The 27,878-nt window shown below is 42.1% G+C and overlaps 1 protein-coding gene across 1 annotated transcript; it reads right to left on the bottom strand.

Moving 5' to 3' along the window:
• Positions 1 to 244: 244 nt before the first annotated feature.
• ccdc97 (coiled-coil domain containing 97) lies at positions 245 to 26,713 on the bottom strand. The gene is made up of 17 exons (XM_079519787.1): positions 26,461 to 26,713; positions 25,275 to 25,463; positions 24,205 to 24,364; positions 22,704 to 22,763; positions 22,281 to 22,367; positions 22,041 to 22,174; positions 20,709 to 20,759; positions 20,010 to 20,305; positions 11,319 to 11,942; positions 10,787 to 11,003; positions 5,349 to 5,525; positions 3,931 to 4,119; positions 3,123 to 3,282; positions 2,555 to 2,643; positions 1,835 to 2,021; positions 802 to 925; positions 245 to 490 (listed from the first exon to the last, which is right to left on the bottom strand). Exons 1-17 carry the CDS (start codon positions 26,515 to 26,517, stop codon positions 337 to 339), a joined length of 2,955 nt encoding a protein of 984 aa, XP_079375913.1. The 5' UTR covers positions 26,518 to 26,713; the 3' UTR covers positions 245 to 336.
• Between the last annotated feature and the right edge of the window lie 1,165 nt (positions 26,714 to 27,878).

Here is a 27,878-nt window from a genome sequence, read left to right as displayed (position 1 = left end):
TTGAATTAAGGTGACTTGATTGATTGACATCAGCTCGAACCCACAATGCAATACTTTGTTTGCAAGAGTGTTGCACAAAACATCATTGAAGTTATAATGTATCTGAAAATACTATACCAATTCAATTTCCTCTCCCTCTATTTCCTATTCCAAGTGTGTTTGTCTTATATGCAATGACAGTGCTACACAGCTCAGCAGTTGGAAATTATATTTTCACACACAGACGCACACACACACGATAGAATAGAAAAACACACTTCCTTTATTGTGTAGAGTCTGTAGACACTGGTATTTACAGTTAAATCACAGGTGTGTGCTGTGTAACAACAATATATACTATTCAGCCATTTTTTCATCTTCATCCTGCTCATTTTCCTCTTCGTCATCTTCTTCCTCCTCTTCCTCATCATCATCATCATCAAAGTACTTATCCTCTGCATCTCTGCTCACTATGTCCAAGTTGTCATAATCAGGGTTCTCATCAACCTCACTGCAATATACATGCACACACGCACGCAGTCACCCAGACATATGCACACAAAAGAAAATGATATTATCATTCAGTAAAAACGGTAAAAACAACTTGACAGAGTAGCCAGTCAGGGTCAATATCCCAAACTATGTGAAAGTGCAAATGCAAAATGTAGCGGTTAATTGTCATGCAAATTTGCAATAACCTCCATGATCCTCAATACTCAGTTTTGCTTTGAATCAGTTCAGAGGGTGCTCACATATCATATAATCCACAGAGCACCCCTTTGCTTGAAGTATTAGGTGTGTAAATGTCTTGTGATTAGTAACCTGTAGTTGAAATCCTTGTCTTTGCCGTCCAGGAAATGCTGGTGCATCTGACTGACAAACTCCTCCCTGAGCATGACCTTCTCCTGTGCGGTTGGCTCCCACTCCTCTTTTCCAGAAACATTGCCTGGGAACAAAATAGACATTATTCCTGACTGACCCAATGGAAGAGGAGTAGAGTGTGTGTGAGAAGGGAGAGAAAGGGAACAAGTGTTTGGCCACCCAATCCATCATCTAAGCTCACAGAGGACGATCCATGCTCTTACTGATGGAAAGAGAGAGGGATGGTAAAAGCGGGTAAGTGAGACAAATTGAGAGGGGAGAAAGCGAAACACAGGAGGAGGTACACATTGAGACAGAGAGAGAAAAGTCTGCCACTCAACATGCCTCCTGACCACTCCTTTGCACCAAAGTTCAAATGACAAAAAATGGATAAAGGGAATCTACCAACACGCCTCAAGCCTGGAACGGCTGGTCTGGTGCATCACAGGAACAAGGACAACAGTCGCAGAAGGAGGAGAGGACACTGGGAGCAGCACGGGAGGAGGAGGCAGAAGGAGGAGAGGACACTGGGAGCAGCACGGACATTTTAGGCCTTTTATTGGGTGCTAGTACAACAAAGAACGACTAACGTTTTCAACCTATACAGTCTTCATCAGAGTTATCGATGAAGACCATATAGGTCGAAACGTTAGTCGTTCTTTCTTGTACTAGCACCTAATAAAAGGCTTAAAATGCCCGTGCTGGGGCGGCCGGGGGCCTAGTGGTACAGGCGCATGCCACTATAGGCTCTGGTCTGACAGCGCGTCGCGTGTTCGAGTCCTGTTCATGACGACCTTTGCTGCATGTCTCCCCCCCTTTCCTGTCAATCTTCACTTGAAACTATCAATAAAAGGCAGAAAAGCCAAAAACAAATCTTAAAAAAAAAAAAAAAATGTCCGCGCTGCTCCAGTGTCCTCTCCTCCTCCTGCGACTAAAAGTGGATCTTAGTGACCACAAAACGTCTCTACAGCTCAGCAGTGAGTTCTGCTCTCACCATCATCGTCTTCATCTTCCTCCCGTGCGGCCTCCTCTCTCTCATGCTCCTCCTGCAACCGATTCTGGATCAGCCTCTCCTGGTAGGTGTTGAGGAGGAGGTGGGCCAGCCCTGCATTGCCTTCGCCTGGGCACCCCGCTTGTCCTTCTGCACCTCCCTGCATTGCCTCCTGAGAGCGTACCAGTAACTGTTGTAACAAGGCAAAGGTAAACGACAAGGCAGAATTAGCACGTTGTCAACTTAAGTGCTGCAAGCCTTTATTAGGAGTGTTAATTCTCCAAATGCCACCGTTTGACTTTTGATTTTAATCTCACAGTTGAGTTTCAACCGTGACACAGCAAGGGTTATGCCAGTGTTAAGACTATTGGTCTTGTTTCTACTGTTCATGTTTTACAATAATGAACAGTAGAAATCTCTCAATTTAGATGTTGATTCAGACTTGTGCCAGCTAATATAAACACTACCAGTTGTAAAAAAATAAATAAAAGAAAAAAAACAGTACATAATATATGTGAGCATAATACTAACATGGTGTAAAGTTGCATGTCGTGTCCTTTTATGATTATGCAACAATGGACTGGAGAACAAAATCCTGTGACTGTATATTACGTGGAAAGTGTAGCATTTCCAATTCTGGCAATTCACGAAAACAAAAGAAAACAACTCGACACAAATAACACAACCGATTAGAAAGTGTACAGAACAAAGCCACTCCCCCACCTCATCATCTGTCAGATGCTGGCCAATGTACTGCTCATACAGTAGGGGCTGCCTCGTGCGCATCTGCTCCTCGCTAAAATACTGACCGTCTGGGACAGGAGGGAGAGACAAAGGCAGAGAAAGACAACACGACACATGGTTAATTGAGTTTGATTATTTGATCTTTTTCTGCTTCATTTTTATAGTGGTAGTGAGAGAGACAGGAATGGTGGGAGAGAGAGAGGGGATATTAAATAAAGCAAAGTGCCTCGGGTCAAACTCTAACCCAGGCCTGCAAGAAGCACTCATTTATGTGGTATGTGGTCTTATCAGGTGATCCCCCAGAGTTGATTATTTTTTAGAGTGTGGCTTGAGTTCAAGACACCTAGAACAGGGTTTGTCTGTCTGTATATTACACACATCCGCATGTACTGACGATCTAAAATTGTGGACACGCAAACATCAGGTTCCTCGGGCTTCGCCACTGGACCATCAGAAGAGCTATTTGAATGAATTGATGACACTTACGCTATGATTCTTTTGATCCTATTAGAATAATAAATATGAACATACTCTCAGGAACCCTTACCCCTCTGGAGGGCCCTGAGGGCAGCGTAGCGCTGGTTTCGGACCCTGGTCTTGTCTGCGTGTCCAACAGCCCGTCTCTGTATCACTCTGCGGTAGTGCTGGGCCCGCGAATCAGAGCGGAGACTGGAGAACGCCTCCAGATGCTTAGGCTTCAGATACGCCTGGAAAAATATTGGACACATTTGGGATTTTTGAACAGGACAAACACAGCACAAACTTAGTCTGGTCAGACGTAGGCCTAGGCAGGACACAAACCACAGCAGTCCTAGAGACATTTTAAGTGCTGCAATCCCCCAAGAACACACAAGGCAGGTAGGTATAGCCTCCTGTTGGCTCTGGCATAAGAGAAGGGACAATAGCTGGAAGCCTGGATGAGAGGGGCAGTGATTTGGCCAATCACTGCTGAACCGCCAACTGGAGATTGTTGTGGTTAAGGGTCGAAACACTTTAAGAAGGTTGGGGAGCACCTGATGACCTCTCTTCCAGGCCAAGGCTTTATCCATTATAGATTGATTGTAATTGCATCTTTGATGTATTTACAAACTGAAATAAGCAGAAATTTGGGTCACGCCCTGTTTCAGAATAAGCTCAGCACTGTATGACTGTTATTTCTTCAGTTGTATGGCCTCCTGTCAGGTGCCTACTATTTAAGTTTGCTTGCACACAAACACAGATACACTACTACTCCAATCTCTTTTCATCTCACTCAGATACACAGAAAAAAAGAAATCTCTTTCCCTCTCTCACACAAACGTTCATATTATGTGTTCATTGTGTTGTTGTGCACATAATATATGATTGAGCCCTACCTGATACCTCTCCAGGAACACCAGGGGTCTGCTCTGATATTGCTTCAGCAGCTCCTCTCTGCGCTCTTCTATCGTCAGCTCAGCATCATCTATCTGTTGGCTTTTCACCATGCACCCACTAACAGCCACTACCTCCAACATAGCGTTCACACTGCTGGAGACAGCCTGAAGGACACCGTCTGAGGTATGCTGCAGGGTAGAAGGGAAAACAATCAATGGAAGAAAATAGGTTAAATAGTGATGCGTTGAAAATATAAGAAAATGTAATTAAGGACCACCACTTCACCACTTTTCAACCTATCTTCATATAATTGGTCCTCACTAATGATCATGATAAAATAGCACCATTTTTCCCCTACTGAGTAGGAGGGTTGTGGGGCAGTTCAGAAATCCAAGATCATAAACTGCAGGCTTTCTATTCCTGAAAAGTTGCAACGCGAAAATGGAAGCCATCTTTCTCACAATAATAAAAATCGGAAAAAAAAATGTTTTCTTGTTTAAAAATAAATCTGCCTTTTGATTGATTGATTGAAGAATGTATTAACAGTTTGCAGAATTACAGTACATTTCAAGCACAAACTCAATACAAAGGCTGTTAACTGTGAGTGGACGACCCAATTAAGCATTACACTTGTTTCCAATAGGGTCCACCATGTTCAAATCATCAAAACATTTAGAGACGTACAAATAGACACTTCTATAGACAGAACAGGAATTCATCAAAAAAGAATTCATCAAAAAGGAGGTAAAAAGGGAAAAGAAATATATACAGTGAGGCATGACCATGCCGCAGTATTTGCCAGCGTCCACCTCTTGTTTGATGTGGTCGCTCAAATAGAGAAGGCATGTGTCAGTGGAGTGGGATGTTCTGAAGCCAGATTGGAACTCGTACAATAATTTATTAGTGGCAAGATACTTTTCAACCTGTTCATAGACTATTTTTTCCATCACTTTCGAGATGGAACTAAGAATAGAAATAGGGCGGTAGTTGCCGGGGTCTAATTTACTCCCTTTCTTGTGCAAGGGGGTTACTTTGGCCAGTTTGAAATCTTGGGGGACCTGTCCCTGTTTGATGGAGAGGTTTAGGTTAGGCCTAACGGTGATGTCAACGGGTGAACTGCCCACCGCCCTCCTATGAGACACAGAACGAGTAGGAAAAAAAGTGGTATTTTATCATGATGAACATTAGTGAGGACCAATTATATGAAGATAAGTTGGAACGTGTTGAAGAGGGCCTTTAAGATTACTAAATGGGAAATGAAGAATCGAAGCTATCTCTCTTCTCTCTCACACACACTCACTCTCACACACACACACGCTCAACTCACTCTGTGATGACTGAGGACTCAGGACAAAAACAATCTGTGTACTGGAAATACATACTAGATAGAAAGAACGTTAAATACCGCTAGACTCACCTGCTTGTTCTGGTGTGGCGCTTTCATGTGTGTAAAGTCACATCCTAGTAGTGGCACTGCTGTGTTCGAGTCTACTGGTTCAACGACGGTCGTTCTCGGCCTGTCGCTGGTCTCATGTGAACAAGGTGGTGTAGCAGGAGGCTCGATCTCTCCCCACATACTGGAAGATGATAGTCGCGCAAATAGTTAACCGTTGTATCTTGTTGCCAATTCCGATCTTCTAACAACACAATGATAATGTCAACACTATGTTGTCGAAGAAGTAGGAATACATTAATTACGTATGTTTCATCAGTTAGATGTTTTTTTCCATCGCTCAGAATAAACGCAATAAAGCCACCATATTGGTCCGGTCTTATTATTGTTCCCCCTCCTCGTTCAAGTGACTTGCCAATGGTTCCGCTGAAAACAATTCCTCTTCTATTTCTGTTAATCTCTACATAATAGCATACAATTTAAGCAACAACAGTAGTAATAATTATTTGTATTAATAATAATAATAATAATAATAATAATAATAATAATAATAATACATTGCTTGTAGGCAATGTCCAACAATACCCAATTCGAATTGCATTACACTGTGACACTAATATTATATGATCTGTTATCTAATTATTATAATAAAAAGGCTACTAGAGTAGTGAATGACATCATGACCATTTGCCGGTTTGTGTGATTTGACAACTCAATGTGAAATATAAGGATAGCAGCCAGTGTGATAAATTAGCCTACCAGGAGACTGACAATGGAATAATCTATGAATAGTTAGAAATGAACTACCAACAGAACACTGGAAAACTGTGTAAGATGATGATACAGGTGGTCTATTAATCATTAAAATATGCATGAATTGTTGACGGACAGGCAGTCAATTAGGATTCAGATCGAACAGATCAATATAAGCCTACATTCTTTATTTTATTTGTTAAGCATTCATTACATTAATGTTAAACTCGAACGTTTTTTTGTAATTAAAGAATGCGTTGTAACTTGTGAGCTTATTAAGTGTCTGTAGCTGCATGATGGTTTTCAATCCTTTCATTAGTAGTGTCCTCCATCTAGTGGTCATTTCTTGTCAGTGTACTTGCATCTTTTTATTGATTGATTGATTGATTGATTGAAAAATGTATTAACAGTTTGCAGAATTACAGTACATTTCAAGCACAAACTCAATACAAAGGCTGTTAACTGTGAGTGGACGACCCAATTAAGCATTACACTTGTTTCCAATAGGGTCCACAATGTTCAATTCATCAAAAACATTTAGAGACGTACAAATAGACACTTCTATATAGACAAAGGACAGAACAGGAATTCATCATAAAGGAGGTAAAAAGGGAAAAGAAACATATACAGTGAGGGAAAAAAAAGGGGTGGGCGGTGGGGGGGATTCACGTTCAGCTCCGTTCATTTGTTTGTTTTCCTTGGAGGAGCTGCGTTGGGTCCCCAAGTCGGCTCCGTGGCCGTACCTTGAGTTGGCTGTGTGGCCGTGACCAGTACAAGTACACAGTACAAGATGCAAGTACACAGTTGTCAGTGTACTTGCATCTTTTTATGAGCTTGTAGTCGTAGATGAGCTATTGTAGGTGTTGATTCAGACGCAATTAAGTATATATACAGTAACTCAGGTTATATATAGGGTAAAAACCCAGACACCCAGGCATGTCCAGTAGAATGAAGCATTCAGGAGGGCACAGGTCTAATCTTATTCAGTACGTCACTGAGTATAACCTACTTCTCTGGTTCAAAAGAAAGATGACAAACAAATGTATTGTTTGTGCTTGGTAAAATAAAAAAGATGACTTGATATTCAGTGTTCTAATCCAGTGGTTCCCAAACATTTTAACTCATATTTGGTATCACCCCAGGACCAAAACTTACAAAAGTACATGAATGAACCACTTAAGCCCTATTAAATAGTGAATATAGACAATCTATAAGCTTGTGAGCTTTTTTAATGTCAGAAATTATTTTGAAAAAAGTATTAAAAATGTAACAAAAATAATGGAATAGGCTATTTACTCACAAGTCACGACCCACAAAAATGTCTGTGTGACCCAAACATTGTCCCTGGCCCGTTGTTTGGGAAACACTGTTCTAATCTACTGTAACCTAGTGTAGTGGACCCAGCAGGACATAAAAGAGGTGAAGCTCGACTGATGAGTTGACCATTTTATTTGTTGACTCAACGTGAAAACTAGACCAAAAAAGATACAATACATGAATCAAAAGTAAATGAATAAACATCATTGCATTAATAAACCTGTAGCCTGGGCAGCATTCCTTTTCGGGTTTATGATCCGCTCTTGAGCGGTGATATCGCTACGTCATGTTGTACTCATTGTTTTGTAGTCGTCAGGCTGGAACCCTCAATCTGGAACTTCCTTTCCCTGAAGCCGATTTTTCCCAATAAAAGCCGCAGAAAGGGGTCACGCTTTTATTGTTATTTTTCCAGTTTGAGAGAAAGGGAGTTCTAGATTGCTGGTTCCAGCCTGATGACTACAAAACAATGACTACAACATGACGTAACGATATCATCTACTCCCGAACGGATCATACGGCAATTTTGCACACAAACCAGGCTTTCCTCCGAGGTGGAAAGCCCTGACAATACATATCTGTAGACTTCATATAAAATCCAAATACCACAAACACATTGCACATTTTCCAATACATAGCTTACATTTCCAATAATCTACACACATTGCTTCCTGAATCACATGAGCCACCATATTAAAATAGAGAAATGCCATAATTGTAGTACAATTAAGTACAATTAAGGTTAAAGATTTCCAAAATGTGTATCTATAGCATAGGAGAAAAGTCTGTGCTTAACAGAACGTTCCAAATCTAACAATGTAACCGGCTCTAATCTTTAACGGAAGAGCGTGCATAAGAACTATTTAAGCATGAACCACATGGTACCATTGTAACGTAAGGCCAAGTATTGACCACTGTGAATCCCTCAAATAGAGCGATGTTGGTAGTGTAGTGGGGGATTGTGTCCACTCTCTCTTTATTTGTGGCTATAGCTGAATGCGTAGAGAGGTCTTGGGAGTCAGAAGGTCTACCCTGTGTGAAAGTGTCACTGAGCAAGACAACCCTAACTGCTTCCGGGCTCTGTATTCATAGCACCCAGTTATTCTAGGATGGATTAAAAGCAGAGCACACATTTGATGTAGATGTTTTGTAAATGTTACTGTGAGAAAAATGCCCTCTTTGACCTCTGGTTCTCTTCGGGCAAGTTTGCTTCAGCTAACACAAAAACAGATTACATTTTGAGAGTAGATTGTTTTACACTCGCATTTTAGATGTAAGAGTGATTTAATGAGAGCATGCTTTGTCATGCTACAAGTTTCCTCCACTCACTTTGATGTCTCCATGGTTTCCTTATCCTTGTACTGGACTCCGGTCACACAACCATTCTCCTCCTCCAAGCTGGCCACGATGTCTTCTACTGCTGTGACACTGAGGGGGAGTAAAGCGCTAGTCAGGAATATTATGACCATAACCTAGCCTAAGATTTAGACTCTCGTAGATGTATTTTTCGATTCTGACGTCATTCCAGAATCGAAAAATACATCTACGAGAGTATAAATCTTAGGCTAACCATAACCCACATTGATTTCAGTCCACGAACCAACTCTCCAGCCAACATGAAAACAATATTTACCATTACATGACAATGATGACATCTTACGTTGAATCATCACCTTCACTTACTCTGGTTCTGCTAGAGCAGCTCCCCTCAGTCCCATGATAAAGCGGCCATGATGGAAGGCCCGTCCACACTGGACTCAGTCCCATGATAAAGCGGCCATGATGGAAGGCCCGTCCACACTGGACTCAGTCCCATGATAAAGCGGCCATGATGGAAGGCCCGTCCACACTGGACTCAGTCCCATGATAAAGCGGCCATGAAGGAAGGCCCATCCACACTGGAGGCGTTTGTCTTCCTGAGGGTAGGGAATCTCCACCGCTGTGCTACTCTCCATGTCGTGGATCACGTAGCCGTGCACTGTGTGGGCATCCAAGCCCACGGTTCTCCTGCTGCTAGAACCACACAACACACACACACACACACACACACACACACACACACACACACACACACACACACACACACACACACACACACACACACACACATTAATCATTTATTTATGTCCGCATAAGAGATACAATACAAGGACACAAATATTTACAAGGTGCTGTACAGTACAGAATGCAATCAGCTAATCCCGGACATATACCCACACACCCCTCAGGGGTACAAGTAACAGTGTCTTCGCCATATTTGGCGGCTACCGATAGTAGAAGAGATTGCACAGAATTTTGCAAGCCGTTTGGCTGCTTTTTTGGCATCCCAAGTTGTTGGAAGCCTCTTGTTGAAGCCAAACTATGTACATGTCCTAGGCTGCCGAAGATAAACACAAGTAGATTGCACCTGTAGCCTGCCTAGCTCTATGATGGACTGGAGGAGCGTCTGGTATAATGACTTTGGTCGTAAAGGCTTCCTCTAAGCTAGAATCAACACACACACACACACACACACACACACACACCAACTACAGCAGGCTATCTTTGCATGGATATGCCTTGATATTTTGTATATCCCTTAATTGTTGCCTTGGGCACAAAACGTTTGAAAAGTACAGAGGAGTCAGTGTCATTCCCACCGAGCCATAAGCTGACCGTCTGGTGGTCTGATCACACCACACAGTTTGCTTTATAAACAACAAGGCGATTTACTTCCAGAGTCCAGAGTGACCCATGGACAAACTTCAGCTTTATAGTAGATAGTGCACTGCAGTGGTTCTCAAATTAGTATAAATAAACTGTCGTTTTATTTTCAAACACCCAAACCCCTGCTACTAGGACCCTGCTTTTAAACGGCGTTATGACCCTTTTCAACAGTATGTACAAACCAGGCCAACATTATGAACATGCGTTAGCTAACGTACAAGCTAGCTAAACTGCGTGCGTTCACCTCAATGAATCGTAGTTCATTTAAACAACATATCAGACTGAGAGGACATGTTCAATAAATGTCCATCAGAATACAGTAACGGCATCATTTTTAAACGGACTGTACCTGTCTGATATGAAACGCTGACGTCACACAAGTGTTGATGTTTAATTTGAACTGAAATAATAACATCTCGTTGGATGGACGCGGCGCGGTGGGCGTGTCCACAGCGCGTATCACGACCTGATCACGACCTGACCACGACCCACGCGAGTCGACGCGCCGTGAACTTGACCTATGACCAGCGAGTGCGCACAGCCAGCCAATCACAGGCCAGTTCTGTTGCGATTAAAAAAATACAGCGCTCATAAAAGACCGCTCGCAGCCACGGTTTAGTCAGTTGATCGATGGTGATGATGGAGATTACACGCATCAGTCAGCTCGTCTGTGAAGACGTTAAACTTACAACAGAGTTTTTCAACCAGGACACTTTCTTCACGTTACACATGGAGGACTTCAAATCAACGTTGTTAGCAACGTTCGGTTTGGAGAATTCCGAGTTAAACACGGAGAGCTTGTTCCAACAGCAGCCAGAGGAGGGCACCGTTGCAGTGGCGTCGCTGCAGCAGCCTCCGACAGGCAACCACAAGTCTGCCCGTAAGATGCAGTTGATCATGGCCGAACTGTTACACACGGAGCACGACTACATCCGAGACCTGCGTACATGCCTGGAGACCTACCTGTGTGAGATGACCGGTGGAGTTGACGAGAAGCCTGCGGGCATCCGCAACAAGGAAGCCGTGATCTTCGGTAACATCCAGGACATATACCACTTCCACAGCCATGTTTGGCTAAAGGAGTTGGTTAACTGCCGTCTACCAGCAGATGTGGGACGTTGCTTTGTGGCGTGGGCAGGTCAGTTTGACGGTTTGTACGTGGACTACTGCAAGAACAAACCTGCTTCCAGTAGACTTGTAGTGGAACACGGTGGAGCGTACTTTAAACACATCCAGGCGAAATATGGTTTGAGCTGGGCCAGTTCTCTGGACTCCTGTCTCATCAAACCCATACAGAGGATTACCAAGTACCAGCTCCTGCTTAAAGACTTGTTGTCCTGCTGTGAGGAGGGAGAGGGAGTTAAGAATAAGATTAAGGACGCTTTGGAGGTGATGAAGGGAGTTCCAAAGAAAGCGAACGATGCCATGAACATCGCCATGTTGGCCAGCATGCAGCCTCGGGCTTCGTCCAGCATGCAGCCTAGAGCGTCGTTCAGCTTGCTGCGGTTCAGGTCTTCAAGTCTGGCACGTTCTGGAAGCAGGGTGTGGACATGGCTGACCAATAGCATGCAAACACCCAGCCAGAGACGTCTGGGATGAGGCTTGGTTGGGACAAGTCTAGCTGGAAGCAGGGTGTGGACATGGCTGACCAATAGCATGCAAACAGTGCCAAACACCCAGCCAGAGACGTCGGGATGAGGCTTGGTTGGGACAAGTCTAGCTGGAAGCAGGGTGTGGACATGGCTGACCAATAGCATGCAAACACCCAGCCAGAGACGTCGAGGATGAGGCTTGGTTGGGACAAGTCTAGCTGGAAGCAGGGTGTGGACATGGCTGACCAATAGCCTGCAAACACCCAGCCAGAGACGTCGAGGATGAGGCTTGGTTGGGACAAGTCTAGCTGGAAGCAGGGTGTGGACATGCCTGACCAATAGCATGCAAACACCCAGCCAGAGACGTCTGGGATGAGGCTTGGTTGGGACAAGTCTAGCTGGAAGCAGGGTGTGGACATGGCTGACCAATAGCATGCAAACACCCAACCAGAGACGTCGAGGATGAGGCTTGGTTGGGACAAGTCTAGCTCTGGTCCATAGCCTAATGCACTTTACTGCTGTTGCATTCAACGGCAGTAAAGTGCATTAGACTATGGACCAGAGCTAGGACAAGTCCTGACTCTGGTCACTCCTATAGGGATACTCCTACGGTAAGTTTAATTTTTTGGTTAAAACAAAAAGTGTTTTGTTAAAAGGTTAAATCACTATTAATGCGTTTCAAATGTAGTTCTGCACCTGCCATGTTGGGGAATGGGGACCAACACAGGTGTATCATTTTGTCTGATTGTAGAACATAGTTTTATCATGCCAATCAGACAAAATTGAAACACCTGTAGGCTGTGTTGGTCCCAACATGGCAGGCTAGGACTACATTTGAAACTCATGAATATTCTGATAGTGGCCGTAATCATTGCTATACTGTGTTTGTTCAGTAACAGGTAGCTCTGGTCCATAGCTCTAATGTGTTGCAATGCATTAGAGCTATGGACTCTGTCTCTCCAGCTCTTTAATAAACAGAAAATACATTTCTCGTTTCAGCCAATCAGGAGAGAGTAGCCATTTATCATCTTAATTTTTAGTGTTCCAATTTTGTCTGCTCAATACTTTGTGTCACTTTAGAATTACACTTGTTTAATCTGTATTCTGACTGCATTCTCTATCCTAATTGGATACAATTAGTATCCTGACCTGCAACCTGAAAATGTATTTTCTGTTTAATAGAAAGCTAGAGAGACATCGAGACTCCTGTTAGTGAACAAACACTCTAGCAATGAGTACATTAGTATATTTATTTTAACCAGATTAAAAACCTTTCTAAGGCCTGCCACTAACTCAACATCCGGGGGGACCACTCCCCGGAGTTCTTTTGTCTTCCACTCCGCAGTTCCGTGGACCATGGAGCCCCCAACTGACTGTCGAGTGTGACCGTGGACCAGGCCTCTTCACAGAGCCTTCACATCAGCCCATGTTGGCCAGCCTGCAACCTTGGGCCTCGTGCAGCTTGCTACGGTTCAGCTCTCCACCAGCCGGTCTGACACGTTCTGGAAGCATGGTGTGGAAATGGCTGACCAATAGCATGCAAAGACCCAGCCAGAGACATCGTGGATGAGGCTTGGGACTAGCCCCTTTCGGGAACCTCGGTTACCTTTTCTGTAATTTAGACGGCGGTACCCTAGGCCTAGGGTCCCTTGAAAGTTAATCCACTCTCAAATAGACGCACGTGGCTGTGTCTGGTGACAGTCACGGACACCTGCCGCGTCGCCAGAGTGTTGATGAGATGTTTCAAAGATGTATAGAGTAGCAGTAGACCGCGGAAACGTGTGCGAAGCAGCGTTAATTGGCGTTGCCGTTAAGTAGACTATTTTTTTTATTTTTTATTTTCAGAACATGATGACTGGGGATTCATGAGATAATGATTATCTCTGACTTGTCGAGGACTGCAACCCTCTTCAAGATCCATTCTGATTTCTGATAAAAAATAAATAAAGGAAGTTGGGAAGAGAGAATTTCAGAGAAGCCAAAACTTCAAAAATAGATTAAAAATACTTAACGACAACGCCGATTAACGCTAGCCTGATTATCAGACTGTAGCTTTCTTGAAGCTTCAGTCTGACATTGTCTCCTGTCTGAGCGATTTCAAGGGGGAGAGGATTAGAATTTCCCTCAACCAGTAGTTTTTCCCTCCTTCCTCTGTGTGTTGCGCTGCGTGATGACCCTGAAAACGGGACTCGGCGCTGATTGGTTGTTCGTTAGACCCACCCCCACCACCGATTCTCATTGGATAATACATTTTTGTACCGAAGAAATTATAGGTTCACAGTGCAACACCAGACCAAGAGATGCAGTCCACTCAGAGAGTGGGCGGGGTCTTTGGGCTGGATCCAGGCTAGATTAACGCTGCTTCACACACGTTTCCGCAGTCTCCTACTGCTACTCTGCATCTAAACAACTCATCAACACTCGAGCGACGCCGCAGGTGTCCGTGACCAGACAGTGGTACAGCTGCGTCTATTTGAGAGTGGATTCAAGGGACTCTACCCTACGGTACCCGCCGTCCAAAATACAGAAAAGGTAACCGAGGGTCCCGGAAGGGGCCAGCTTGGGACCAGTACGGACTCCTGAGGCTTTGTGGCCTTGCCCTTTACTGAATGCTGTACTGAACAGACTCTGCAACAGGCCCAACTCCCACCACAGGACTCAGGCAATCAATTAATACCTTGTAACCACTATGTTAATGGGAAGTATTTTCTACAGCTTTAAGTCCAAAAATGTTTAAATAAACCTTTATTATTAAGACGATGCCTGTCAACAGGGAGCAGTTGGTGGACCACAGTAGAGACATGTGGAATTGCCAGTGACTGAATTGACTGACACTGAATTAATTATTATTACTGTAGCCTATATATTATTTGATAATATGTTATTACCTGTGATTATTAATAGTTTTATTGTATATTATTACTGCTGGTGATGGTTATTGTTTTATTGTATATGTTATTATATTACCTGTGGTGAATACAGTATAGAGGAGAGCCAATAACTGTTTGTGGGAACATTCTTCAGGATGTGGATTAGACTGATCTCTCAAGAACGTCCTGTCGAGTATAGAGCGTCGCAGTCCCGCCCCCGGCGAGCGGCCCAGAATAAAATTCCCCATTCATTTTCCCCATAGACATTTCAAAAAGTATTTATTTAAAGATCTGTAAGCCGCGGACAAAGCCAACTCGGATCGTGACAAATCATGACAACAAACACAGGAGGAAAAAAAGGGCAGGTTTGTTATTTTTCTTCTTTGTAATTATATGTTCGGCCAAAAATATTGTGTTTGTTGTCATGATTTGTCACGATCCGAGTTGGCTTTGTTCGAGGCTTACAGATATTTAAATAAATACTTTTTGAAATGTCTATGGGGAAAATGAATGGGAATTATTTCCTGGGCCTGTCGTCATGAAAGGGGACGGGACTGCGATGCTCTATACAGCAGATAAAGACATTGCCGGGCATAGGGAGTGGACCAGTGTTGTTTTTGGCAGCAAAATTAGTTAGTTTCTATTTAGTTTTCGTCAGTGAAAAAAGGTAGTCGACGAACATTTTTCGTCATAGTATTAGACGACAAAAACAACACTGGAGTGGACACATTTTTATATGTAGACAATGCAAATTTTTTAATGATATAAACGGCAATGACTGAATTGTTATATATTTGTATTTTATTATATTGTTATTATCTTTGATTAATAAATCCTAAATGTTAAACCTGAATTATCATGAATGTAAAATTAACTTGACCTGTAAGGGTACATTTGCACGTGTACGACCCAGAGGGTCCTGTTACACATACTCTAAAGCATACTCTAAAGCCATCGCATGGGCTATCATTTCTATTTCTTGTACAGTTGTATTGTACTTAAATACACAATTACAGTTTAGGTATTGTCCTCAGAGGATTCCAGGCAGCTATTGTGAAAGAGTTCTGATTTTTAACACGTCCTATACTGGCCGCAGCCACTTATTAAGCCACTAATGACAACATAATATTGTCGAAGTTAAGAGGTTTTGTACATAAAGGGTGTTCAGCTGATTTATGCAGAAAATAATAATCAAAAATGGAGTTAGGTTTCCTCCCGACAGCAACGATACTGTATGGCTTAATTCTGACATCACATGGTGTATTAGCATACTGAATAGAATTGTGTATCTTGATTATATTTTATATGGCTTATGTCCAGGGGGTGTACTTGTACATCAAGCTGCCTCATGCTACAGAAACAGGAGATAGGCTCCTGCCCTATGGGCCTCATGGCTCGGCAAGGCTACTAAAAAAATAAATAATTATAGTGTAATGATTTTTACAAAATAGTGAAATATTACCACATTTTGACAACAATTTTATAAAAACTAATGTATTAGACATCAAAATATCAATCGACATCAATCAATGAATAGCACAAATTTACAACAGTAAAGACAGTGAGATAATCCAGTTCCTATGAGTGTCAACTCAGAGGAGGAACAGCTGAGCTTCATTCACTGGCTTTGTCCAATTCTGGACAAGTGTTAGCTAGGCTAGGGTTACCTCTCAGCTAAGATGTTAATTTGTATATAATACTGCCAATCAAAAACATATTGCAGACATGAATGTATTTTACTGACATTTCATAGTATTATAATAATATATTAGCCAAAAATACAAGAGCAATCCTGTCTACGATTAGCCTTGTGACATTCCCTCCATGACAAACACGTTTTATAGGTCACAAAAAATTGTTACAATGCATGAGGTACACTCATTGGATGGCAGAAAATCTGTGTTTGACAAGTACATGTTTTATGAAAAAGGACATTTGAAAGACATGAGGGCCACCCTACTAAAACAATGGGTGCTTCAGGTATTGCGTTTTGATATGAATTACAACTACTTATTCCCTTGCAGCTTAAATCAGTCATAATATATGGGCACCGTTATGACCATGTCATAAATGTGATCATACCCTACTACAGGGTAACCATTTCATCAATCAAAAGGACAGGAAGGCATTCAGCTGTGCTTTCAGACTTGTAGATTGGCGATTTTTGAATAAGGCTTAAGTGGTTAATGTATTTAACCAAGGCATCTTCTCTTATGACATTATGTCAAAACTAACAAAACCGCTTTGACTGAAACGTGCAGTCAAATCAGCTGTGCCTGATAAGAATCAGCTAGGAGCAGTGAACTACAAAAGTGGTTCCCAAAGTGGGGTCCGGGGACCCCCAGGGGTCCTTGAGGGAGTTCCAGGGGGTCCCCAACTAAATGATACTTTGGAACCAAATGGACCCTTATGGGTCTGTAACTCTAACAGGTCCATTTGGTTCCATCATTTTGTAGTGCCACCATGAAATGTTCTTTTATGTTTTCTGATGGTAAAGGTAAAGATGTAGAGAGACAAAGACAGAGGGCGAGAAACCACAGACAGGTTAACCATTCCGTTTTGAACCATTATTCAACAGGGGATAAATATGTTTCAGAGCATGAATTCATTGACACATTAAGATGATGACTGACTGACATTTTCACAGTCCCTCTATTCAAGGTTACAGGAGCACAGCTCTTTGATGTTGCGGCTGAGATATGTAAGAAGAATTGGATCTAACTATGAACACCAGTATACACAAAAGCAGAGCAGCACCATGATTTTTGAGCAGTGGAACACCGTCTCCTATACGTGCAGCTTTGTGTGTGTGTGTGTGTGTGTGTGTGTGTGTGTGTCTTGTAGCATGGAAAATCTGTTTGCAGCACGAACTATTGACCCCTGCAGCATACCGATTGGGGTCACAGGAGGGGTCAAGTGCATTGACTCCAAGGCAACACACGTCACCCTTCCCCCCCACCAACTCACACACACAAAATCCACGTAACTCGAGAACCGTTACACCCAGAGGTAGAAAATTCTAGTTTATGTCCTTCATTTCTCTACTGTATCTTAGCTGAGCTATGAAAAAACAGATTTTGATAAAAATCTGAATGACATCCTGGTGCAACAATCACACAGCAAAATGTGCATTAAAAGAACACTGGAGATTTTAGTAAGAACACAGACATCAGACAGGCACCGATGGAATAAAATAATTTGTGCGTTTCAATCCGAGCATCAAGGTAGTAGCTCGCACAACTCCAACTCGTCTCAAACTCTCTGAGCATTTTTCGGGTCGAGTAAGTAACTTTACTGAAATAATCTCTAAAAGAGATTATTTTGAATCCGATTTTGAGCGTTTGAATCCGACTCATGATCTGTGCTGAATGTCATCCCCTCTACGACTCTTCTACACAGTAAAATCATCAGTATTAATACACACAATATAGTACGTGCAACAAATCGACAAATCGACATCACTATTTCAGAACATGCGCACGGAGGGCTCACAGTATCCGTTCTTCTTCTGTATCTTGTCCTTCCTGGCGCATAGTACACATGCAGTAAATGCCACGCATTGACGTGTCTGGTGTATCCCAAGAATTAGGGTTAGTTATCATTTACATGGATTTCCATGAGGATACAGACCTGGCAGCTGAGGGCACACCTTCTCAGCCATGTATTTAGTGAGGTTTCCGTGGCATCTCCCCCTGATGTCCACTAATACTCTGGTGTCAGAGGAAGATATTTGGTAGATAAGAACAGGGCTGGGGTCGGCCAAGACCAATTCAGCATGGTGGGCTTTGAACTGGGGAGCATCCTGGGGGCAAAATAACAGAAGATGTGGGTGTGCCTGTGTCTAGGCGATGTTCATCAACAAATTACAATACTTTGAACAAAACACAGGTTTACCTTCATGAGGCATCCAACAAAGTAGCCAACGGACACAACACTGGGAAACTGTGTATGAAGATGATCATACAGGTGGTCTATTAAACATTAGAATATTCATGAATTGTTGACGGACGAGATTCAGATCGAACAGATCAATATAAGCTATAAGCCTACATTCTTTATTTTTAAGTATTCGGTACATTAATGTTAAACTGGAAAATTACTGCATGTTTTTTTTCTTTTTGTAATTAAAGTATTTATTAATTTTCCAACAAATACACACAACATAAAAATAAATAAAGAACGTAAATTATAAGATAACGGGCAACAATTTCTACATGTGACTATAAATCAACACACTGGATAAGTGGATATCATGTGTTAAGTTGATGGAAGAAAGTTTTTTGTTTGTTCGTTTTTTTTACAAATATTTGTATTAATAATTAAACTACTGTACTTAATGATATATTGTGATTGATATGCTATTATATTGCAATTCTGGTTCAAAGCATCTCTTCACTTGTGATTGTATGTATTTGTACATGGTGATGGTCCCTGATTTAATTATTTAAAAAAAAGTAATTTCATAGCTGTATAAGAGGCATAGGGAAAGAACTCCCTTCTGATCGAATATAAAACGGTCGACAGTTCATAACAACACAGTTCACATTTATTAAAAAATACAGGTAATTCCAAACACGTGACGTCCATCACCACGATTGGAGGAACACGTTATCCCGCCCAGTTCTGCTTCTTGCTGAACCAACCTGGAGTCAATACTGAAGCGACAGAGAACGCCCTGTCCTCTATCGGCCTCAAAGTGTCCTTGAGTGGGTTCCAAATGGCCCTGCAAGGGTGCGTAACTGAGTGTACAAATGGAACCAAATGGACCCGTCTGTGTGGGAAGTTATTCTGTGTGCATATAGCCTATTGGCCATCCAGAGCTTTGTCTCCTTAATCTCTTTAGGTAAGGCTCTCCATAATTTGGGAGCGCAACTGAAGAAAGCTGCATCTCCAATTTTCTTTTCAGCAGTGTTATTCGTGTCGTGTGTATTGGCATGAATTTGTATTCATATAGTACTACAGTAGGTCTGTCTGTATGGATGTATTTGTGTTGTATTGTCTATTTATGTCTTGTGTTTGTATGTTCGTAATCGTAACAATACAGAACACATTCTGAAGCCAACATTCATTCACATTCTCAAGGCCATTTATGAGGATGATATGGTCTGTTGTATTGAATGCACTTAAATCAAGAACAACCAAAACAGATACCTTATTAGCATCAGACTTCATCTCCCCTACAAATAACGTGATTCAGAATGGATTCACATTCAGTATCACTGCTACTGAACCCACTTTTAAGCTTTTCCAAAGGCAGTCAAATGTATTTTGTGTTTGCCTTCGATTACACAGTAATATATGTTGTATAACCCCCCCCCCACACACACACACACAGTTTGCTTTTTCGTCCCCCTTCCATTTTTCAATCATGTTCGGCAGTCTCGCAGTATTGAACACCTACTGTACCATTTACTCCCTCTCTCCCTCAGTCATGAAACCTAGTGATTTACTGACTCATGCTAGTCATGCTGTAGCTGCAGTCCTGATCTGTGAGTCTCTGCAGCAGTCCTATAACGGTGTCCTGTTTGGAGCTGAGTCGTTCTAAGGCTTGGCACATCCTGTGCTGGGAGTCACTGATGTTTCCCAGGGTGGCCATCATAATGGCTTGGGCGTCCCCTTCGGACACTGGTGTGTGAAGACGGCCTTCGCCATGACGGCTACTTTGTCCGTCACTCTCTGTCTTTCTCTGCTCCTCTGCAATCCTCACGTTCCCCGCCTGTTCCTCACACTGCTCGGGTGGTGAGATCTGAGGTGACACATGACAGGTTAGCGGTAGGTCTCTTCCACACACCGCCCTGGCATAACTTCCATGTTTAAATATCTTCCTCCACTTTTATATGATTATAATATAAACCATATTTTACTGTCTATTGTGACTTTGTCTTGCCACTTATGCAGCCTATATTTGCCCTACTCAAACCCCATCACTGTTTGGTAATGGGGTTTTGTTTTTTAGAGGGCAACAAAACAACAGTACTGTATGTTTTAACTTTTTACCAATTGCAATTTATGCAGTCATAAACTGTGCGTTGATAAAGTACATGTCATGTATGCACTCACACTTTCTCACACACACACACACACACACACACACACACACACACACACACACACACACACACACACACACACACAGCAGATAAGATCACCTTTTTGCTCTCTGCGTTTTTCTTCTCAAACGGAGACGTCAAATGACCCTGCTGTGATGGTGAGACAGTTAGAGGTGAAAGACAGTTAATGGACTCAATTAGACATTAAAGAAGCATTTACTGTAATCTATCATCATCCTTGATCATTAATCAAAGCTAGATAATGTTAGATGAAACTAATGGATAGCCACCAAAATAAATCGTTTTATCAAGTTCAATGTGCAGAACTCCCCAGTTCAAATGTCTTTATTTGGGGGGGGGGGGGGGGGGGGGGTCATGGCCTGAAAAGTTCAGAGAATCACTGACAGATGTGAAAGTATCAGGAGGACAGAGACACAGAGCATGTTGTCCCCATAAGCATAGTAACTCCCTCTAACTGGTATGTGAGTGGGCAACATGAGATGAGGTTGAGATGCTATATTGCTGCCAGAGGAGTGATGGTGGCAAAATACAGTAGTTCGTCCAAAAAGCCAACGTTTTCTTCGGCTAGGTAGGCAATAAATAAAACGACGTCATTCAGAACTTTGTCAGGGACTGTTCTCGCACCTCAGAGATGTTTTGACTAGATGAAATAGTTCCGCTAGTGCGATTGGTCAGAAGTTGGTCAGACGTTCAAGGTGGGCATGATTGATTTAGTTTTATTTCCGTATTCAGCCCAGATTCAGAGCAAGGCTGATTTCTGGCCAGTAGCAAAAGTAATAGTTCTGAACTTAAATAAGTAGCGAGAAGTGGCAAAATGATCCAGATATTAAAACCACTGCTTTCAGCGCTGGCTCTTGTGCACGTGAACCACTGCTTTCAGCACTGGCTCTTGTGCACGTGAACCACTGCTTTCAGCGCTGGCTCTTGTGCACGTGAACCACTGCTTTCAGCGCTGGCTCTTGTGCACGTGAACCACTGCTTTCAGCGCTGGCTCTTGTGCACATGAACCACTGCTTTCAGCGCTGGCTCTTGTGCACGTGAACCACTGCTTTCAGCGCTGGCTCTTGTACACATGAACCACTGCTTTCAGCGCTGGCTCTTGTGCACGTGAACCACTGCTTTCAGCGCTGGCTCTTGTGCACGTGAACCACTGCTTTCAGCGCTGGCTCTTGTGCACATGAACCACTGCTTTCAGCGCTGGCTCTTGTGCACATGAACCACTGCTTTCAGCGCTGGCTCTTGTGCACATGAACCACTGCTTTCAGCGCTGGCTCTTGTGCACATGAACCACTGCTTTCAGCGCTGGCTTGTGTGCACGTGAACCACTGCTTTCAGCGCTTGTGCATGTGCATGTGTGCGTGTGTGGAGCCCAATAGTAAACATGCATACAGTACAATCCTTAGTACTTACCTTAAACAACAACTCCAAGGGCTGGTCTTCATAGAGGATAGAAGATTTCCATTTCTTCCTGGATCCTCTTCCTCCATACTTCTCAAAGGCGCGTGGAGAATACCAGGACCCGTCACACTCGATACACGTCTCACCTTAAACATGGCACAGTCCAAAGAGGTTAGTGAGGTTATTAGGAATAACCTTATTGTTGGACATTTTGTTATACTGTAGATGCAACAATATTGAATGCCCACTTACCCCAGGCAAGCTGCTGTATATACAGGTTCCCCTTTTTGCCCCCGCAGGTGACCGGGAGCACGTTCACCTCCACAAAGCTATCGCTCTCTAGATGTCACATCAATACACATCCAATAAATGTCACAGACACATACAGTATATTGTCCACAAAGGGCATACTAGTCAATTTAATAAATCGGTGCATTCATGTAGCATGTACTTCTCAAATCAGCCATTATCTGAGATAAATTGCATAATGCATAATTATTACACTAAACTAAGATAAAGTTAAACATTCTCAAAATGGGAAAAGAAGCCTTTGTTTTATTATGTTTTAAATGGTCTAACTATAGTATATCTCATAGTCATCAGATGTTATGCAAGTGTAATTGAAGGCTAATATGCAGTATAATGTTGTAATCATTCATAATATGCTTGACTCACTCTTGTCCGGCGTCCTCTGGGCGCTCCGGGCAGAGGGGCACCCTCTCGGTGCGGCAGGACCTGGCAGCCAAGACGGTGGGTTAATAGTGTTCCTTTGGTTCACAGTACATTAGAACTGAAACTATTACGGTAATTATCTGCTTAGCAATTATTCTATTGATTACTTTTTTGATGAATCTAACCCATTTAGGCCTGAGGCAGATTCTAAAAACGCCTCTATATCCTGACCTACGTTTTCTGAAAAACTTCAAATATTTATATAGCAGCTCAAATTTTTTACATTTTTGAATACTGTACATACTGTACAGAACCCAAAAATGGGTTCCCGGCCTGAGGGGGTAAAACACCAAAAGGGGTTCCCGCCCAGAATGGGCTAATAATCGAAAAGCATTACTTTTTCCATATATCAATGAATTGAAGAAACAAATTGTTTTTTTTAAATCGACTAGATTGATTTGTCTGCTTAAAACCACATGAAATTCTGCACACATTCTGTGAAAATAGCAGATCAGAATGCGTCCCAAGGCATGAGAGCATGGAGATCTGCGATGTTTGGAAAATAAATGTTCTGTAGAGGGGAGAAAGTAGGAAGCCTACATTATATTGCCCCTGGGTAATAAGTATACAGAATATAATTTCATACTTCATTGTGTAACAGTGCCATGCAAAGATACGGATGGAATGTCTTGTGATTTTATATCTTCTATTTCAGATATTTCTTTAAATAATAAATAAAACATTTGACTTTTTTAATAATCATAAATTCAATTGAATAGTTCGATTATACTGTTGCATCCCAATAATGGACCTTCTGGTGGGGTGTATATGGAATATGTAGTCATTGACAGACAGTTTCAGTACGATATACAGTAGAACATTCGGTTACATTGTAAACTTGTTTCTCTGAGTAAAGAGAGTATGTCTCCACCTTGGACCCCCAGGGGTCCTTGAGGGAGTTCCAGGAGGTCCTCAGCTAAATGATAGTTTGGAACCAAATGGACCCTTATGGGTCTGTAACTCTGAGTGTACAAATGGAATCAAATGGACCCGTTAGGGTCCATTTGATTCCAGATGCTGTCGGTTCTGATCAGCAAGTTTTGGTCTCTTCTTCTGCGTGACAGAAACTGATTAAGAGCTAGGCAAAATATACCTTAATCTCTATCAAACACAGGCCAGATTCAGGAAATAATTATTTATGTTATCTGTTTATAATGTATATTGCAGTCAAATCATGTTTTTAAATGTTTTGTTCTTGTACACAGGTTGAGGCCTCGTATACGCCCTTTGGGCATCTTGCCTCCTCCTAGCACTTTCCTTTTATTTTCTACATATTTCCCCTTTTTGTATTGTTTTAATAGTGTCCTAAATAAATCAAATCAAAGCAAATCAAATATGTAGAGAAGCTGTAAGTATGGCCCATGAGAATTACTCGCCGGTTTCCTGTTTTACCCTTTAGAAAGGTTATAATGATGAATATAAAGATATTCTCGGGAACTCTTACCTCTCTGGGGGGGCTTGAGGGAAGTATAACGCAGATTTTGGACCCTTGTCTTGTCTGTGTGTCCAATAGCCTGTCTCTGTATCCCTCGGCAGAAGCGCTGGGCCCGCGGGTCCGAGTAGAGGTGGGAGAAGACCTCCAGATGCTGCGGCTTCAGATATGGCTGGGAAAATGGAACAGCGGAAATATTAGATTCAGGTATTTTTTAATAAGACAATTTGGGTAATGCTCAGAGATGGAAATCAATGCAAAGTTTAAGTTTAAGTTTGCATGCACAGTTGCACAGAAGCAGAATAGCAGATACACCAACCATCGCCCGATCTCTCTCTCTCTCTTACTATCTCACTCAGATGCACACACAAGAACAGATGATCTAATTCTCTCTCACAGTAAGTTTTAACAGCGGGCGACAGCCTGGCATATTTCCCGGAAGTGCGTTATTTGTCTATGGGACCCTGCAACTACTGGCGATAGCAGGCGAAGAGGCGAAAAAGTGGGCGGAGGAAACGTCTTTTTTTTTTGTCACAATCCCTTTAACCTTCACACAGAACCATACCACCTATACGAGGACATAGGTAATGACAGCAGGAAGGAACGCCCACTAGGAGAGTCGCCGCTGTTAAAACGTACTCTTACACACACAAAATCATACTGTGTTGTGTACATCAGTGGTTCCCAAACTTGTTCGTGTCAAGGACCCCCAAATCAACATTTATTAGGCCATGGACCCCCCATTTGAAAACATGTGCCAGTGGCCCCGATAAGGGAGGATTTTAACGGCTCTAGCAGTGATTCCGAAACATATTAGTTTCATGGACACCAGTTTAACACGCATTATGCTACGGACCCCCCACTGTTAATTTAACTCTGAGAGTGTACAAATGGAACCAAATGGACCCGCTAGGGTCCATTTGGTTCCATTTGTGCACTCTCTGAGTTACAGACCCATAAGGGTCCATTTGGTTGCAAACTATCATTTAGCTGGGTCCCCCCTGGAACTCCCTCAAGTACCCCTGGGGGTCCCCGGACCCCACTTTGGGAACCACTGGTGTACAGAATCGAGCCGTACGGACCTGATACCTCTCGAGGAACACCACGGGTTTGCTCTGATATTGCTTCAGCAGCTCATCTCTGCGCTCCTCCATTGTCAGCTCAGCCTCTCCTATCTGCTGGTTCTTCACCACAATCCCACTAACGGACACTGCCTCCAGCATAGCACTCACACTGCTCGAGACAGCCTGAGTGACACCGCCTGAGGTATGCTAGGATAGAAGGGAAAACAATGAAGCAATGATGAGTGGGAAATCAATCAGAGAAGGGAAATAAAACAATAGTGATGCATCTGACAAAGTGACAAAGTAGTCTTCATCAGTGAAAACAACATGGGAATTCTACGTCCCTGTGGTCAAGGGAAGAATAACATTATTATTATTATTATTATCAAAATAAAAACCCATGTCCGTTGATTGATTGATTGATTGAAATATGTATTAACAGTTTGCAGAATTACAGTACATTTCAAGCACAAACTCAATACAAAGGCTGTTAACTGTGAGTGGACGACCCAATTAAGCATTACACTTGTTTACAAGAGGGTCCACCATGTTCAATTCATCAAAACATTTAGAGACGTACAAATAGACACTTCTATATAGACAAAGAACAGAACAGGAATTCATCATAATAGAGGTAAAAAGGGAAAAGAAACATATACAGTGAGAGAAAAATGGGGGGGGGATTCAGATTTTTACTTGATGTAAACTAAAGCATCAGCATGTATTGTTCTTTTGAAAGGTGCAATCAGAGTCGTGCTGTGCTAAAAGTAGGATAATTCTTCTTCACAATGACGAAAGGAAACGTGCAATGGTAGGGGTATACTAATTTTAAATACATGATACAGTCTTGCAGACTGACTGTATATTGCATGATGGAGTAATACATACTAATGTCCTGTGTGACTACTGGAAAGGAAATAGACACAAGATAGAAATAACGATAAGAGTGACTGTCACAGCCTTTAGATTAAGACTCTCGATCGTAGATGTGATTGATTGATTGAGTGATTGACTGAAGATTGTATTCAGTTTGTAGAAATGGGTACAGTAACAGTTCAAACGAAAGTACAGGTCAATACAAAAACTGCTACGAGGATAAAACCAGAACAAATGTCAAAATCGATATCTCATTTTCATATGAAAATGTCTAAATCGATAAAAAAAAAAATATATATCAACGAGTCTTAATCCAAGGCTATCTCACCTGGTCAGTGACGGCCACAGTCGGGCTGGCGCTGATCGGAGGCTCGGTCTCCCACATACTGTATTGTGACACTGTAAACTGCGGTCGTCACGCGCGCTACTGGACCTAATGTTTACAAATCTGTTCTTCTAACAACGCGATATCAATTAATTTCGAAGTGGCAGGTGACAAAAATAAATATTGCGTATGTTTCCCGTGCACAACGTTTAACGAGGGCCTCGTTTCAGCTCAAAATTGTAATAATAAAGACAACGCCACCATATTGGTCCGGTTTTGTTATTGTCCCCCCCCTTCTCATTCAGCGACTTCCGACTTGCCATATGGTTCCGCTTGAGAAATTAGTTCTCTTCGTTTTCTGATCTAAATGCACAAGTAATATTTTAATAATATTAAATCATAGTGAATTATAATGTAATAAAATAACAATAATAATGTTGTATTGTGCTTGATATATTCTTTCTGGTACAAAACATCTCTTTGCTTCTGATTTAAAAATCGAATTAATGATTCAGTTAAAGAATTGCCTTCTGTTACATTGTAATATCTAGTCCCGTTTTAGTTGCATTTATTAGCATAATAACAATCAAAAGTAGTACAGCACATTGATTGAATAGTCAGAAATGTAAACAGGGGGTAGGTAAAAAAGAAAAAAAATCACACCCGTGTGAAGTGAGGGGCTCATACATCTTTTATGACGCAATTATCAGACAAAACAAACATTACATTTCCCTTCATTGTCAATGGCGTTTGTTTCAGGAAAAACTAGAAAAAGTGCCCTTCCGGGCACAGGTCTCCACCAGGAGGATAGGAGTGTGTGTGATGTTTGGCAAAATGTTTAGGAGGATGTTTTTTTTTTTTGCAACAATTTTCTTCATTTTGTTGAGGAAATGCAGAGCCAGATCACTCATAGCATCTCTAAGGATAGAATTCTGGATGAGCAGGACATGTGCAGCATTTTGTACAAAACGGGCCACTCCTGAAAACTTTGGAAGGCAATCTTAGCCAATCAGTGTACAATCTGAGAAATCCAACAGACTCGTCTTGATCACATGACTACAGAGATCATGTGTACCGTTTGCCATTTCTTCATACGCCTTTGATGGCAATTGGATGATTTGAGGCATTTTGTTCCAAAAATGTGTTTTGCAAAAATCAACCTGTTGGTGGCGCTATAACAGGCCAATGTGAAAAGGGTGGGATATATTCCTCAGCCTAGTAAGAAAATGTGTGAAAGATTTCACGTAAATTGCATGCTGCGTTCATGATTTGAGGCTTTTGTTCAAAACGGGGCAATCTTGCAAACTGTGAAAGCCAATTATAACCAATTAGGATGGAATATGAAATATGGGACAGATCCAACTTGAGCACATGACCATAGAGATACTGTGTAACGATTTGTGAGATTTTTGAACAGAATC

The sequence above is a fragment of the Electrona antarctica genome, assembly GCF_951216825.1.
Source record: "Electrona antarctica genome assembly, chromosome: 14".
In the NCBI taxonomy this organism is placed as follows: Eukaryota; Metazoa; Chordata; class Actinopteri; order Myctophiformes; family Myctophidae; genus Electrona; species Electrona antarctica.
This window is presented reverse-complemented; position numbering and strand designations above follow the sequence as displayed.